This window comes from Microtus oregoni, unplaced genomic scaffold, assembly GCF_018167655.1.
Source record: "Microtus oregoni isolate MIOR12 unplaced genomic scaffold, Mior012 000056F_ref0000123, whole genome shotgun sequence".
NCBI classification, from domain to species: Eukaryota; Metazoa; Chordata; class Mammalia; order Rodentia; family Cricetidae; genus Microtus; species Microtus oregoni.
The window spans coordinates 8,660,950-8,677,582 of record NW_024543832.1 but is presented as its reverse complement, the minus strand read 5'-3'; the positions used below and the strand labels follow the sequence as shown (position 1 = coordinate 8,677,582).

At 49.4% G+C, this 16,633-nt stretch overlaps 2 protein-coding genes across 2 annotated transcripts; one reads left to right on the top strand and one right to left on the bottom strand.

Annotated features, from left to right (window-relative positions):
- The first annotated feature begins 3,801 nt into the window (after nt 1-3,801).
- Nucleotides 3,802-5,789, top strand: Tppp2 (tubulin polymerization promoting protein family member 2). Its single transcript, XM_041639090.1, has 3 exons — nt 3,802-3,974; nt 4,376-4,529; nt 5,604-5,789. The coding sequence occupies exons 1-3, from the start codon at nt 3,802-3,804 to the stop codon at nt 5,787-5,789; spliced, it is 513 nt and encodes a 170-aa protein (XP_041495024.1).
- Nucleotides 5,790-7,221: 1,432 nt separating this feature from the next.
- On the bottom strand, nt 7,222-7,785 carry Rnase13 (ribonuclease A family member 13 (inactive)). Its single transcript, XM_041638761.1, has one exon. It carries the CDS (start codon nt 7,783-7,785, stop codon nt 7,324-7,326), a length of 462 nt encoding a protein of 153 aa, XP_041494695.1. The 3' UTR covers nt 7,222-7,323.
- Nucleotides 7,786-16,633: the final 8,848 nt, after the last annotated feature.

Here is a 16,633-nt window from a genome sequence, read left to right as displayed (position 1 = left end):
CCCCTGCTCCCAGGATCAAGCCTACCCCATCCCCCTTCAGCCCAGTTCCAGACTTGCCGTTTTGGGGGCTGGGCGCCAGGCCAGTTGAAAACAATGTCCAATGGAACTGGAGCTGCCAACGGCAACACCAGCAAAAACTGCCCTCCCCAAGACCCCCAAATTGCCCTCCCCCCTGCCTGGGAACTACCCTCACCACCCACAGCCCCCCTCCCCAAGAAGCATCAATGCCCCTTTCATCCCCACTTGGCAGGTCTGTTGGAAAGAAGGAGAAGCCAAGAGGGAGGAGGAGACCTGGGTAGGCTCAAACGCAGCCTTCAAAAAAACAACCTAGACCTAAAGAGTTTCCTATATCCCCCGAATGGCGCCTCGAGTTTTTATCTGTTCTATTCTCCTGCTCTCTTCATAAGAATTTCCCTAGAAACTGCCACAGAAACCTAGCAATCCAGCTTTCTGCCTAGGTTTCTGTGCAGGTTTCATGCTCTCCTGGACAAGAGAAAGAGCACAGCTACAGATGGGTAAGATAGGAAAGGACTCGACAGCCCGTGTGACGGACTCAGCCCTTCAGCCTGAGGACTTCTTTCACGTGTCTAACGTAGCTGTAGTTGAAGAGGGGGAGGAGGGATAGACTGGAAGGTTCCAGCATCTAAATTCGTCTCTGGGTCAGAATGACTCAGGAAGAACCTGATAAGGGGCAGACACAGGGGCTTGGGGAGGGCAGAAGGTGGGAAGTTTCCACTGAGATTGGCTATTTGCTGGACCTATGGGGTCTCTGATTACACAAAGAAGGCTGGTTCTGTTCTGCCCCAGAGTTCTTTACTGTCAGGACAGGTTCAAGACAAACATGAGTGCAAGTGTCCCATATGGACAGGATCTGACCTCCCTTCTCTGGGCCAAAAGCAGCTTCAAACTGTGCCTTCAGCTACCTGACAATTTCCAGCACTCGTAGCATGAGAACCACCAGATAGATGACATTCAGAAAAGTGCTGTGTTTCAGTCAGCTTGTGATCCAGTGATTGAGCAAGCACATAAATACAGAAAAAGCTAGGGGAACTAGAAATAAGACCAATGTATAAAGAACAAGTCCAGAGCAGGCCTCCACCGAGTCTCCATGGAAGAGAAGGATTTTCATTTCCGCAGGATGATTTTGGTAAGCTGTGATGACAAAAGAACAAATCAGAAATTAAGAAATACTTAAAATAATGTTTGAAGTACTCTGACAGTCAAATATGCACTAGCAAAGCATATTATTTAGTGTTCACACTTAATCTTTCAGGGCCCCTGGCCGTACTTCTGGAACCTGCACCCCAGGAGGCTGGAGCCCACAGGCTAAAACCCGTGTTTCTATAATTCAGAAGAATGGGGTTTTGTTGCTAAGGTGGACCATCCATATGAGAAGTGGGATATTTGAGTGGGAGAAAAGGACGTTTTATTCAGGCAGAGAGCAAAAGAGAAAGTATAGGCAGAAATGCAAGAGCGACCCTGAAGAGTTTCAGAGCAGGTAGTACGTGTAATCCCAGCGCTCCATTGATGTCCTTAGCCATACAGATGTGGAAACTGAAGCTCAGAAATGTTCATGACTTGCCCATGGCCACCAGCTGAAACACACTTAGGACTTGAATCCAGACTCATTCCCCTCCAGGGACTATCTCTTCCCAACAGGTAGCCTCTTGAGTGTATAACTATTATGCCATGAGGGCCCCGACTAAAAGCAGTGTTAGTGACAGGCAGAAGACACTTGGTGAGTTAGACTGGGGCCAAGTTGTGTCCTTGAAGGCTAAGCAAAAAGATTTGGCAGTAAGAACCACAGGTTATGCGCTTTCAAAAGGATATTTTATTTTCATTTCTGTGTCAGCATGTGAGTGTATATGTGGAGATGCAATGGCCATGAAGGCATCGGGGCTCACTGGAGCTGGAATCACGGGTGTTCTTAGCTGCCTGGTATGGGTGCTAGGAATTACACTCAGGTCCTCTGCAAGAGCCTTGTATGTTCTTAACCACTGAACCATCTCTCCAGTCCTGAGTCTTGAGTCATAGCATAGTCATTCTGTGAGACAGGGTATCAGGTATTCTCACACTAGCCACATGTCTAAGACTGGCCTTGAACTCATCCCCTGACTTGGCCTCAAGAGTTCTGTGATTACAGACGCGTCACGGGTCATAATCTGCTCTTGAACAGGAATAGCAGATAAAAAATCCTGTTTGGAGAACATTACACTAATGGAAAGGGGTAACAGAGCTAGTTTGGGGAGTAGAAAGGACCAAAGCATTGAATTTGGAAAGGGGTCATTCAAAAGCCTCAGAGAAGAGGCCCACGTAATTCTCAGGATGTGAAATAAAAAAGATTTGGATCTGGAGAGAGAGCTTAGTGGTCACAAGGCCTACCTGCTCTTCCAGAGGACCTAGGGGTCCTGGGGGGTTGATCCCCAGCACCTACATGGCAGCTCTTGACTGTCTGTAACCTTAGGTACAGGGGATCTGATGCCTTCCTGATACCCTCTTCTGGCCTCCATGGGCACGGCCCACACATGGTACAGAGACATACATGTTGGTGGTACAACTGTACACATAAAATGAACTTGAAAAAGTCTTGAATAGGGATGCAAGACTAGGATGGAAAGGAATGAATTTATTATTTGTTTGTTTGTTTGTTTGTTTACTTATAGGCCAGGCTGACTTTGAACTCAGAGATTAGCCTACCTCAACTTCCTAAGTGCTGGGATTAAAGGTGTCACCACTGCTGCCGCAGCCACCACCCACCCCGCTCCCAAACTGTTTATGGGAATTATAGGAAACGATGGGAATTTATAGGAAAATAGAGCCTGATTATCTAAGACAAGAAAGTGACCAATCTCTGCAATGGGATCCCGGAATCTCATCTCTTATAGAGCGCTTGTCCAGAAAGAAACCACGAAAGCACATTTGGAGCTGCTCAGAAGCTCCTCTGGGGTTTTGAGAGCTTGAGGCTTACCCTTGTCCACATTCCACACTACTTTTGTACAGATTGCTTCTACTTCAGGTCCTCAGCTTTTTCCTTCCTGAGCCAACAGTAGATGTGCTTTAAAATCCCTGCTGGGGTTGTTTTTCTGCACTCAGGGGGATTCTGCATGCTGGTCAGTACTCTTGGGAGATCAGCCAGGAGGGCAGTGTTAACTCCAGCTGGCCTGTTCACCTCAGTCCCAGATGCTTCAGTGTTTGGGGCTTCCCATAATGTACATGCTAAAATCTTGCCTCCCAACATGATGGTATTGAGAAGTGGGACTTGGGGGGCTCATGACAAGGTTTCAGGAATTAGATCCTTTACAGGCCGAAGACATAGTGAGGCCAGAACCCATAAGGTTAGTAAACTGGGCTGATGTGATTAGGGGCGTTTGGTCATCTGAAAACGCTAACAGGCTGGTATCCATGATTCCACAGTCATTACACAGCTTGACGTTCTTGTTCATTCTGATGCCGTGGCTGGACAACTGATGTCATGTAACACTGTGACATCACAGTGTCCTTTTCTGCTGTCTCCCTGTTACCACACCTTCTCCCCCGTCGTCTGGTTCCCATAATAGCTGCACACACTTGAACACAAGATCACAGACACCATCCGGGCACCCAGGTATGCGAAAGTGGGAGGGAGGGAGGATTGCCAAAGCACAGGAGTGCCGGGGAGGGAAGGCTCCTGCTGTAACCACAGCAGAGGGGTGGAAAGGTGAGGAGGCTGGAGAGCAACAGGGATGGAGACGATTGTTCCTGGTCCCTCACTCCCCAATCCCCTCTCCTACTGTCTGCCTCCACCACCACCTGTAGTCAACCATGGCCTCAGAAGCAGAAAGAACATTCCATCGGTTTGCTGTCTTTGGAGACTCATCCAGCAGTGGTACTGAGATTAACAACAAGAACTTCTCCAAACTCTGTAAAGACTGTGGCATCATGGACGGCAAGGCGGTGACCTCCACAGACGTGGACATTGTGTTCAGCAAAGTAAAGTAAGGAGCCAAAGGTGGGGGTGAAGTGAAAACATAGTTGATCACGGTACGGTTCTTCTTGTCATGTTTTGGGTTTATTGTTGTAACTTGAGACAGGGTTTCTCTATGTAGCCCTGGCTGTCTTGGAACTGACTCTGTAGACCAACTGGCCTTGAACTCAGAGATCTGCCTGCCTCTGCCTCCTGAGTGCTGGGATTAAAGACATGCACCACCACTGCCCAGCCAGATGGTCTTATGATGGAAGATTTCTCAGGAGTGCCTGGCAGGTGCCAGGCACTGTCCTGGTCCCTGACCTCAAGATTCATTGTCAGGATAAAGAGGCCATGCCTAAGAACAAGGGAGACGTTGGAAGGCAATGACTTCACACTCCACAGTTACTGGGTTTCTGTCTGACTGACCAGGGCCAAGAATGCCAGAACCATCAACTTCCAACAGTTTCAAGAGGCGATGAAGGAGCTGGGCCAAAAGCGGTTCAAGGGGAAGAGCATAGACGAGGCTTTGGAGGGCGTTTATAAACTCATGGAAGGCAAGGACCCTGCTACCACTGGTGTCACTGTGAGTGATGGTCTCCGTTTTGTGTCTGTCCTTCCTCCCTCCGTTTCTTCCTTCCTTCCTCCCTCCCTTTCTTCCTCCCTCCCTTTCTTCCTCCCTCCCTCCCTCCCTTCCTCTTTTCCTCCCTCCCTCCCTCCCTCCCTCCCTCCCTCCTTTCTTTCTTGTCTGTCTGTCTGTCTGTGTTTTTATAGCAGGACCGTACTGCTAGCTTAGACTAGCCCGGAACTGGCCGTGTGACCCAGGCTAGTTTTGAACTAAGGTCTTCATACTTAGCTTCCCTAGTGCTAGGGTTCCAGGTGTGTGCTGCCACAGCTCCCTTAATGGTAGCATTCTTCCTCTCCAGCCCAGAGCCCCAGTTCCCTAGACTCCACTGCTCTGGCCTCGGCTCCCATTCAATGCCCCAAATCCTGTCAGCAGTGTGGCTCAGGATACAGAGTGGAAAGCCTCTACTGGAAGACTTTAGACCGTTGTTGTCATTCTGGGAGTGGGAGAACTGTGGCGTGGAAAGACTGACTTGCTCCGGCTCCTACTGGCGCTTCCAGCTGCACCCTTAGCCATGGCATAGCTATTTCACTAGTGATGTTCAGACTCACTCTCAAGTCTCATGTCTGGTCTAGACACCTCAGCATTCTGTGACTTTGGAGGCACATTAGCATTGGAGGAACTTGGTGCCTGCTCCCCCAGTTCTGTTCCTACATATTTTAATCTCAGACCTCCCGCCTCTCACCCCTCTTCTTCCTAAATTATTTCCTCTGTACAAATAGTGCTTTCAGCTCTGCACACTGGGGACAGAGCTTGGGACTGAAGCCCTCTGGCAGTAGCCTGATCAGAATAACTCCTCTGGATACAGAGAAATCCACTGACCTTTCCAGCGGCAGAATCCTCCTGTCTCGTGAGTAGATAGCTCTGTCAGAGCTCCTGCCCACAGCTGTGTCTGGGCCTCAGAAAGCAGCACCGTGCCAGAGGCAGGATGCGCACTCCAGCCTGTGCTCGAAGGTTCTAAGACCATGTGGGGAAGGGCTCCAATACACAGGGAGAGGAAGAAGGCTCAGACTCCCCCTCCTTCCCCTGTTGCAGAAAGCAACAACTGTGGGTGGAGTAGACCGACTGACGGACACCAGTAAGTACACGGGCACCCACAAGGAGCGCTTTGACGAGAGTGGCAAGGGTAAGGGCATCGAGGGACGGGAAGAGACCACAGACAACTCAGGCTATGTGAGTGGCTACAAGGGGGCTGGCACCTATGACCAAAAAAACAAGTAGAGAGGAGCCGTCTTCGCCCGCTAGTTTCCTGACCCCGTGTTTCTAACACCAGGAAATAATAAACTTTGTGTGTGCAGCTGCTAGTGAGTTCTATCTCATGAGTATGAGGACCAGATTGGTCCATAGACAGAGAAGCAGGAAAGAGAATGCCCACAAAGCCAGGGGTTTCAACCAACCCTCTTCCCTACTAAGCCCCAAGCATACCAACCATAATGAAGTAGTCTCCTTGGCAACCACTCTTGAGAACAGGACTAGGGAATACATTTGGAGATGAGTTACATCAGATGCAGAAAAAGAAAAAAATTCGCTTACTGTGATTACACATCAGTGGCCCCCATTCCTTCTACCTCCCCAAAGGGAGTCATAGGTCTTAGTTTGACATACCATGTCCCAGATAATCACTGAGAGCTTTTAATGTGCCTCCCACCTTGCTCATCTGTTAGAATCCAGGTTTTGTTGGGAGATAGATAAAAACCAGAAAGGGAAGCCTAACACTGTTATAAATCACAAATCTCTTTCTATTTGTTTGCTTGTTTGTTTGGTCTGGTTTTGGGGACAGGGTCTCACTTATGAAGCCCTAGCTGGCTTGGATGCCTGGAACTCTAGATCAGGCTGACCTTGAACTCACAGCATGAAGGGCTTCACTTGCCCCCAACTCCATCGTCCTTCCGACAGAACAGTTGTGAAGGGTGGCCAGAGGTGGTGACACCAAAAGCAGGGAGGGAATTGAATCACAATGGAGTTGAATGTGTTTTTTTTAGCTTTTTATTTGGAAATTATTACAGCTTCACAAGAAGGCAATGCAGAAAGGAGCTCATGAGCCTTGTGCCCAATTTCTCCCAGTGGTTTTTCCACAACTGGAAACTGGGTCTGCCTCTTCATCTGCCACCTGAGTGGCACAGACCCCAGAGTCTGGGAAATGTTGGGTAGAGATGAGGGCAGGGAAAGGGGACCCAGAGACTTTGGGAAGAACAGAAAAGATAACTTGAAAAGACTGGTGGACCAAGGTGAAAGAAGGTGGGAGGCAGAGGCTGGGACAAGGTAGGCAGCATGGCTACCAGTGGGCCAGTGGTCGGAAGAACAGGGAGACAACACTGGACTCCACGGTGGGAAGAGGTGGGGAAGGGAAGATCACAGAGAGAGAGGGGGCTGGGAGCGGAGTGGGATAGTGAGCCTAGGGGTCTACCGGAGGCTCCCAGGAGGGGCAGGAATTATAAGGGAAGTGGGGGAGGTTGACACTAGAAACAGGAATAGAGAGAAATACTGGGACTGGGTGCCTGTTGCTATGGCATGAGTTGGGGCCTGGGCCTCCATCCAGAAGTCGGGATCTGGCCCAGTAGACGGACAAGCTCTGCCAGCAGGACACCGGCAGCTTCTTGGGTGGGTTTTACTGCCGCTGGGCGAGGGAGGTTCATAGTGGGGGTGATGAGAAGGTGCAAAGAGCCTGGAGGAGGGCGGGCTCTGCCTCAGAAGCGGGGAACAGGCTTTGGGGTGGCATGTACAGGCCCGTCGGAGGTGGGACTGCTTGGCAAGCCTAGTAGAGGCCAATGATGCCTATCGGTTCAGCATTTTGCTTGCTGGAGCAGAGCAAGTACAGCCTCTGGTTGGTCAGGGTGCTGTTGTAGCTGCAGCTGGTTGGCGGCTGTTTGGAACCCAGGGTGCAGATGGTGATGGGGAAGGAGTTCTGAGTGAGCGTGCAGTACTCATTGAAGTTCTCGCAGAAGTTCTCGCTGTTTCTGCAGAATTTTTGGATGCCTTCCCAGGGGGCATGGACCACGTAGTGGATCTTAGGGCAATACCAGTCCTGCATTCTGCCCCTCACGTAGGCCATGAGCCCATTACAGTACCCATGGAAACCCTTCGGGTAGTTAATCCTGGGGTAGTCAACGTGTAAGGTGCGGAAGTTCTTGATGGCGATCTCCATCTTGATGCCTGTCACCAGAGTTGGCCGTAGGACAAGCTGGAGGCAAAGGAGCCAGACCCCGTCTCGCGCCATGCCTTCTGCTGGCAGAGTTACGGTAATGAGAGGCACGTTAGGCCCAAAGAGACTGTCCACTCTTCCCAGAGCCTCCAGTATTCTCCAGTTTCCCCTTTGGGCCTCCCTTATCCTCGAAGAACTGCTCAGTAACTTACAGATCCTGTAAGACAAGGAAATTGCTCAAGGCCCCCACTCCTCCGTCTCCAGCCAGCCGTTCTCCCCTGTAGTGCACCACTGAGTCTGTCTCACCCAGTCCTTGGGCTGCTGCGCAGAGTGAGAAAAGCTTCTGAATGCTCCTTGTTTCCTGGCACTCCTTACGGTAAATACAGGAGTGGAGAGCGGGCAGCCTGCCTGAGGCCACTTACAGCCTAAAGGTGGGATGAGACTGAAAAAGTTTCTGGATAGTGTCTGGAAGAAGGGACTGTCCCCTGGGTTTGAGAAGCCCTGTGCTAAGGGCGTTATATGAGTAGGAGGAAAGACACACTGCTGTCTGATCTCATCTTTGGTGTCTTCAGAACACTTAGTTCCAACCTCCTGGCCAGAAACCCCTAAATCCCTGGGCCTTCTTTGATGCTTGCTCTGGCCCACTGGTCCTGCTTTCAGCAAAGTAGGAAGGAAAGAACCATCTTGTTGCTGAAGAATGGAGTGTTTACCTTTGATCAAGGCATCACCAACGTCTCATCACACTTACAAGCCTGGGCACCTCCCACCGAAATGACCAAGAACAAAGAGTTTTTGCAAGTGCCAACACCCTGCACCTGTGACCCGAGGCCTCTGCAGCCTCAGATTGGCTCTGAGAGTGCGGCCAGGGACTTGACAGAATGTGAACCACTGGGCCAGGTCAGATTCTTAGTATTGGCTGCTTTGTGGTAGCTTGTCCTGTGGAGGAAAGGGGTTATTATCTATCAGGTGTCTGGATCTTCTTCAGAGTCAAGAAGCTAGCTCCAAGGACCTGCTAGCTCTAGCCGTGTCTCCCACAGACCTTACAGCCTCTTCTCCCTGCAGGTCTTCTGCACATTTGCACATTCGGGGGCTTTATTTGGTGATGGGGTCTCACTATGTAGCCTAGGCTGGTCTCAGATTGGTTATCCTCCTGTCTCAGCCCCTTGAGTGCTGGAAACACAGGCATGTATCACCCACCCTGCTCCCTGGGCTTGCTCTCAGGAGAACCTCTTCACCTTCAGCAGTAGCTGAAGGGAGTCAGAAAGACCGGGTACTCTGGGGTTCCCTGTGGAGTTCAGGGGAAGGAGGAGTTTGTCCCAGAGAACGACAGCTTGGTGTCTCTCTGTGGTCCTTCATTTTCGGCCTCCTCTGGATTTGCTCTTCCCAGCTGCACAAACAAGATTCCAAAATTAAATCTGTTCTCCTCAAACGTAGTTCTCTGTGTCTGCCTTTATTTCCCTGCTGCTATGGTAAGAAACTGACAAGAGCTGCTTCAGGGAACAGGGTTTATTCTGGTTCACTTATCAAGGAGAGCCCTTCGGGGTGGGGAAGTCAAGGCAGCTGGTCACATAGAATCCAGTCAGGAAGCAGATATAAATGAACACTGGATGCTGCCTAACACCCTTCTTCATTTATACAGCCCAGGACCCCAGCCAAGAAACAGTGCTGCCCACAGGGACTGGGTTTCCCACCGCAATTAATGCAATCAGGATCATGCTCCAAAGATGTGCACAGAATCCCATCTCCCAGGTGATGCCAGAATCTGTCGAGTTGACCTTATATACTTCCTCAGTCTTCAGTGATAGGCTCCTCTCTCGCCCTCACCATCAACCGCAAGGCATGATGGTAAAATCAAGACTCACGTCTGGCTCCACAGTTTATAAGGCATATGCCGTCGCTTGAGTTTACCAAGCTTGTAAGAATAGGACCTTTTACCTCATGGTGTATTAGAACTCATTACGATGTCAATCATGAGCTTTTGCCTAGTGCCTGGCTTGTGACCACTCAGCAATGCACAGGAACCCATAAGCCATGTAGCCCTCGGGATCTTTACTTAAATCTCCCCTCAAATCTGTCCCTCCCGAGGGTCCTCCTTCCCCAGCTCAGTCCCTCCTTTTACATGGACACCATGATCCGATTACACGAAGTCTCAACTGCCTTTAATTCGACATCTAAAAAAGAAATTACTTCCCACGGGGCTGAAGAGACGGCTCAGCGGGCAAGAGGACCCGAGTCAGTTCTCAGCACTCCCACGGTGGCTCACAACCACCACAACTCCAGCTCCAGGGCATCTGCTACACTCTTCTGGCCTCAGGATCTGATGCAACATCTTTGGCCTCATCACCAGGGATACAGGTGATGTACATATATTTGTCCAAACAAAATACTTGCATACATTAAAAATAAAACCTTAAAATGTCCTGTTTTGTTTAACCCTTCACATCAGTTTCCTGTTTCTTACACTACATAATCCAGTCAGCTTCTCATAGGACACAAGACTGTCAGGATCTTGCTCTTGTGCATGTCCGTGTGTGCCAGCTTCCCGTCTTGTACTGGGTCCCACACCTCTGCCCATGCTGTCTCCTTTACTCAGAATGTTGCCGATCTTCCATATCGAGTTCATATGAGGACAGACCTGGGGTCTCACCACAGAATTCTCAGCTTAGAAGACCTCCCTTGAGGGTTATGCATAATTCAGACAAGTAAGGGTCAGGCCCACAGAGGCACGTGGCTGTCCTTAGGGCTGCAGGACAGTGCCTAAGCCTGGCCATAGCTGTGTTTTGAGGACCTCGACAGAGTCTATGGTCCCGGCTTTGGCCATGCCACCGCACCCAGCCTCCCTCCAGGCTGCAGTCGGAGCTGTTTATCAATCTTTTCATCCTCATCGCCACTTGCTAGTTCCTCCACCCACCATCACTTGCCCTGCACATAGGATTCCAAATGCTTACAGCACAATTATAGCGGAAGGGGTCCACGTGTGGACAACTGCATCCACATAAAGCCTGGGGTCCACTCACTGTCTCTGGACTCATCTTTCGTGAGGTGAGACACCTCCCTTAGTTCAGAAGGCTGTGAGAATAATGTGTTATAATAAGTATGAAATGTCTTTTAATTATTAAACAGTGTGCAGATAGGTAACTGGAAACACGTCTCCTAGGTTCTATGTCAATTCAGAGCCTCATTTATTCCCTAATGGCAAATGCAGATCCCTGCACTCCCCAACCCAGAGTCCCCTCGAAACTAAGCCTCTGGGACTCATCTCCACAAAGACTTCAGTGATCACTATGACAGAATTTTTAAAAATGGTTTAATTTATTCCTTGGTGATTTTGTACATGTATTTACATGATTCTTACCTCCATGCCCTCCTCCAACTCCTTCGAGACCACCTTTGCCTTCTCCCATCTTAGTGTCCTTTAAAAATAATCTACCAAATCCAATTAGTGCTGCTCACGCATGGGTGCAGGGGTATCTGGACCATGGGCACCCTACCAGGGGATAGCTACAAGAAGACTGACTGCCCCCCAGCAACCAACTGCCGAAGGTTCCTCAGTAATGGGTGGGGCTTCGCAAGCCCCTTCTCCTTCACGCTGTGAGAGCTGCAGCCTTGTCTGACTGCTGGGATAGTATCTCCTATAGTATTTCCACTCTCCTCCTCGATGGTCCCGAGCCTTCCAGGGAGGACGTTAGTGGGTGAATCCAGACTTCTGATGATTGATAGTCGGAGAGAAAACAACCAGAATCCAGACAGAAATCTGATTTATTGTTATTATGATGATGATGATGGTTTTATACAGAGTCTCTGAGTTATTGTCCCTCTATTATGTATGTAGCTCTGGCTGTCCTGGAACTCATTATGTAAATCAAACTGGCCTGGAACTCAGAAATCCACCTACCTCTGCCTCCGAGTGCCAGTATTAAAGGCATGTGCCACTACTCCAGGCATAATTTCTTTCTTTTTTAAGGTTAATTTTTTGTTATTTTTTAAATGATGTGTAGGTGTGTGTATAGAGGTCTGTGCACACGCGTGCATAGGTCTCCATGGAGGCCAGAGACATAGAAGCCCCCGGAGCTGGAGTTACAAGCAGTTGTAAGTCCCCTGGTGTAGATACTAGGAACTGAACTCAGGTCCTCTGGAAGAGTAGCAAGTGCTCTTAACCGCTAAGCCATCTCTCCAGCCCCCCAAAAGACAGTAAATATCATAGAATGCAGAGATGAGAAAGACCTCATCGCTGGCAGCTGGAGACGTAGCTCAGTTGGCAGCGTGTTCCAGTCTCAGGCTTGATCCTAAGCGTTGGTTGCAGTGGGACACAACTGAAACCCCAGTACTGGGAGGTTGAAGCAGGAAGATCAGGAGTTCAAGGGCACCCTCAGCAACACAGCAAGATCCAAGCCAGCCTAGGTTACACTAAATTCTGTCTCAAAAAAAAAAAATCAAAACCAAAATTATCTCTGAATTGGGAAGATATGAAAAGTTCTCCTGAGGAGGGAGGTGGTTATCCTGAGAACCCTGGGCCCAGTCTCACTGGGCTGTTAGAAGTTAAGCAGCATGAAAAATACATTACGAAAATCATGTCTACCCGTGGCTAGGACACTAAGTGGGAGAAAAGTCAGAGACAAAGTTAGAGAGGCAGGTCTGCCAGACGGTGGTAGACTTGAGTAGGGCTAAAGAACTAATTCTGGATATAACTAAGGCTTGTGGCACTGGAAAGGGCTTAGGGCACCGACCAAGCTGATAACCTCGCCCTAAGACCAGGTCCTCCTAGCTTCTCTAAAGGTCTGGGAGGCAAGGATTCTAACCTTCGGTCAGGGCTGCCTCCTGCAAACCCACAGCTGTTCCAGGAAAGGTCATGGGAATCCAGAGACCCGAAGAGAGTCCACAACTGACCCCAGCTTTGCAGTGTGTCTCACTTTCTCCAAATATAAAAACGAGCCTCTTGCCCTTATTTACCCAGGATCTACATCAGGCTGACAGAACTTGGATCTGCTCCTGGCTGGAGGGAAACACTCTCCCACGGGCTTTCCAGGGGTATCGAGAGGCTGTGTGGAACTCCGGAAGAAAGGCTTGGCTCGGAGGGTGGGCACTCATCCAAGTCCAGCCTCCCTCTCCCCACCCCGAGCTCCCTCCCAGTGCAAGCTGGAGGAAGCGGCAGCTGTTGTCCTGTAGGGAACGATCCACCTGGCACTGCTGGGATTTTCCGGGGTGGAGGCTCTGTCTTCTCCCCTTCCTCCTGTGGTCCGCATTCTCTCGTCTTTCCCTCCTTTTGCCATGAACGCAGTGAACATAAAGTGGCAAACTATCCTACCGGGTGCAAAACGAAGCCAACCTCACCAGTCGCATAGTGTAGGCCAATAAAGCCAAATCCAAGTAACAAAGAATTCAACTTGAATTGTATAGACTGTAGGACTCTACTTTCCTACTTCAACTTCTGTGTGCGACTTGAAGCTTCACCCCCTTCCCCTTTGACCTGAGATGATAGAGCCTTTTTGGTCTCCTTGGCACCCAATAGGAAGGCAGCCTCTGGGAAGCCAGAGCGGCAGAGTTGGGAGCGGATAGGTTAATATGGTGACGGTGCCAGAAAACAGCGCGGTTCAGGTCATGGTTTGGAAGCACCACACTTTGGGGGGACTCTAAGCTAAGAATGTTAATGAGCTTACAGCCTCCTGCCCCCTCCTGCCCCCCAGCCTGCACTCCCAGGGGCATGACATGATTTTGGCCCATGACCTACTTTAAAACATGGGTTCTGGGACTCAGTGTGTAAAGGCATGTGTCAGCATCCTGCCAGCCTGAGTTCAGCCCCTGGTACCCACATGGAAGGAGAGAAATGGCACTACAGCTTGTCTTCACCTCACTGCTCTCACTTTCTCCTTCGTCCTTTCCCCTTCCCCTCTCTCAATAAAAAAAGAAAATGCAGATTCTGTTTGTGTACTTACGCACACACATGCACAGTCACGTGATTGTGCCTGTATCTCTACAGCAGCGTGGTGTCATACTCTATCCGGAAGTCCTGAAGCTCAACAGAAGAGAACGGCTGGCTCGCTCTCTCTCTCTCTCTCTCTCTCTCTCTCTCTCTCTCTCTCCAGGGCCAAGCCTCCCAGAGGAAACACAGTAGGGCCTGTGTGAACTTGTCCTTGGCGCTGTCTTGCCATCTAGTGGCCTTGTCCTTCTCCAACACCACTTGTGTTTACAGAACTTCATCCTTACTACAGCTGCACTGTCGGTCTCCAAACCTTCCTCACCTTCCTTGCTCAAAATCCCAGCGTCCGCAGGGAGACAGATGGAAGGTGTGACTGGCATACATTGCATGCAAGCCTCAAATGATTTATATTTTTAAAAAATCCTAATTTCTAGACCAAACACCAACTTCATAATCAACACAGTTCGTGTGATTTGTCTGTGGTTGTAACCCACATCCATTAGGTGTCCTTTAGAACAGGGTGAAGCTGCAGCCTCTCCTGTGTCCCTAAGGTCTCCCATCTCTCGAGCCACGCTGCTCTCCTTGCTGTGCTCCTGCTGCCTCCGCTGTCTGTGCCTCACTGGCTTTGCTGCGCTGTCCTCTCACCGCGGAACATCCAGACAGGCACAAATTTGTCCTCTCATCTGGATGTCTCCATCCTAAAGTCACCTACTTCAATGACCTGCTCAAAAGTCTCGGCCACCCATCCCGTTATACCATTTTCCTCAGCACTTATCTCTGAGCAAAGTTATGTGTGTTTTCAGTCTTTCCCCAATGTAATGCAAGCTCCGCAAAGATTGGGATGTATGTCTTATTCACTGATACATATTGGATATTCCACTACCTCAAGGCAGCTGCTCTTGGTTTTTTTGTTTTTTGTTGTTGTGTTGTTTTGGTTTTTCGAGACAGGGTTTCTCAGAAGCTATAAAGCCAGTCCTGGAACTTGCTCTGTAGTCCAGGCTGGCCTCGAACTCACGGAGATCCGCCTGCCTCTGCCTCCCAAGTGCTGGGATTAAGCTTGTGCACCACCACCACACGGCAGCTGCTGCTCTATATAATGTTGGGGGAGGACCTGAACCTAAGAGTTTGAGATCACTTGTTTACCTGTGAGTTCTGAAAAGAAAACAGAAACAAACTATCATTCACCTCTTTTCTGTCCTAACAGAGATGCTTCTTAGTTCTGAGCATCACATTTTCAGCTCCCAGGAGTTCCCAAAGCAGCGCAGACCAAAGCTGTAACCGCCACAGGAGCAGGAAGTGCACAAGAGGGAGGGGCTGAGGCCGCATGCTGATAGCATTTCAAACGTAAACACTTGGGTAATGTTTAAGCTCTGCAACTTTCTTTTTTTTTTTTTTTTTAGACCAGGCTGGTCTCGAACTCCCAGAGATCTGCCTGCCTCTGCCTCCTGAGTGCTGGGATTAAAGGCGTGCGCCACCATCGCCCGGCTCGCTCTGCTATTTTGGGCCTGCGGAAGAATGGGAGGGGCTGGGTGCCATCTCTTGGTAAGGGAAGGTGGCCTTGATCAGTAACTGGAACTGGAGAGGCTTGGAGACACGAATCTTGAAATAACTGAGTTGTTAGGCAAGGCACTGGGGACGGTGACCGAGGATTCATCCTGTCTATTGCTGTAGATGGATTTTTCTTTGGGCCGCCAGCTCACAAAAAAATGACACAGAGACTTATTAATTATGAAGGCTCAGCCTGTAGCTTAGATTTGTGCACTACGTCTTATAATTAATTTAGTCCACTTACATTAATCTATTTTCCCCATTGCTTTACCTCTCTTGCCTCTCACATACGCAGTTTCCTCTCCGTTCCCTCTGGTGTCCCTCTTGCACCGAGATTCATCTCCTCCTCTTTCCTCTCTGCTCAGAAGTCTCACCTAACTTCTTCCTGCCTAGCTCTTGACCATTCAGAAGGCACCTTGGCACAGACACATCTTCACAGTGCACACAAAGAGAATTCTACAACATCTCGCTTCCTCCAGGTCCTCCAGGAGAAAAGCCATATACCTTGATGACAAGAAGTTGCGCGAGCTAACTTTCTGTACAACCCGGAGAAAGCACAACCTTTAACACCACAGAGATCGTCTCTTCGCTAATGAGCTGGAGGTACATGTAAAAGAAGATTAATGTCGACTCTCTCTGAAATTCAGCTGAGTTGACACCGGTGCCAGATGTTTTAATAGGAGTCACTAAAACCATGTGACCAGAGGTCAAATACAGTATAGTTTTGGATGTGAGGATTCAAGATTCCCCATTGCCAAATATGTTTAGGCAGACTCATTAGCTACTTGGTATATGTAAGTAGAGAGGTTTATTTAATGATATATGGGTTGTTTCCCAGCCTGCACCCAGTCAGAGGCAGCTTAGCTCTTGCCTGCCTTTTTATTTTTAAAAATGTGTTCAGTGAGTGCTCTGGCATGTATGCCTGCAGACCAGAAGAGGGCACCAAATCTCATTATAGATGGTTGTGGGCCACCATGTGGTTGCTGGGAATTGAACTCAGGACCTCTGGAAGAGCCATCTCCTCAGCTCCTCATGCCTGTCTTAAAGAATTAGGCAATATGCATGGGTCCTCAAAGAACTGCCAGTCCATGGTCCAAGGACTGAAAGAGATGAGGGCCAGTGATGCACTAAGTGAGAAGGGAGGACAGAGGAGGATAGGTTTGGACCAGGTGAGTTCTAGTCAGGTCAGCAGTAAGATAGACACTACAGTAGGAGGACACTCATGAGAGAGGGAGGTGTGGGAGAAAGGACAATGATGTAGGGAACAGGAAAAATTGAGACAAAATGGAGATGGAGAGGTAAAACCCAGATAGGACATAGGGAGTCCAAGGGTGTCTCATCCTGTCCAGCTTGGGTCTAAAATCTGACAAGGGACAATGAGAAATGAAGGAAGGACAGACACACACACACACAGAAAGACTGCTGTCGTGTGGGCTGTGTGCACTGAGATAGAGTCAC

Excerpts from the sequence above, each read along its gene's own strand:
- Tppp2 (XM_041639090.1), top strand. The coding sequence starts at position 3,802 with ATGGCCTCAGAAGCAGAAAGAACATTCCATCGGTTTGCTGTCTTTGGA. Across the intron at positions 3,975-4,375 it reads ATTGTGTTCAGCAAAGTAAA|GGCCAAGAATGCCAGAACCA; the intron begins GTAAGGAGCCAA and ends CTGACTGACCAG. Across the intron at positions 4,530-5,603 it reads CTGCTACCACTGGTGTCACT|AAAGCAACAACTGTGGGTGG; the intron begins GTGAGTGATGGT and ends CCCCTGTTGCAG.
- Rnase13 (XM_041638761.1), bottom strand. The coding sequence starts at position 7,785 with ATGGCGCGAGACGGGGTCTGGCTCCTTTGCCTCCAGCTTGTCCTACGG.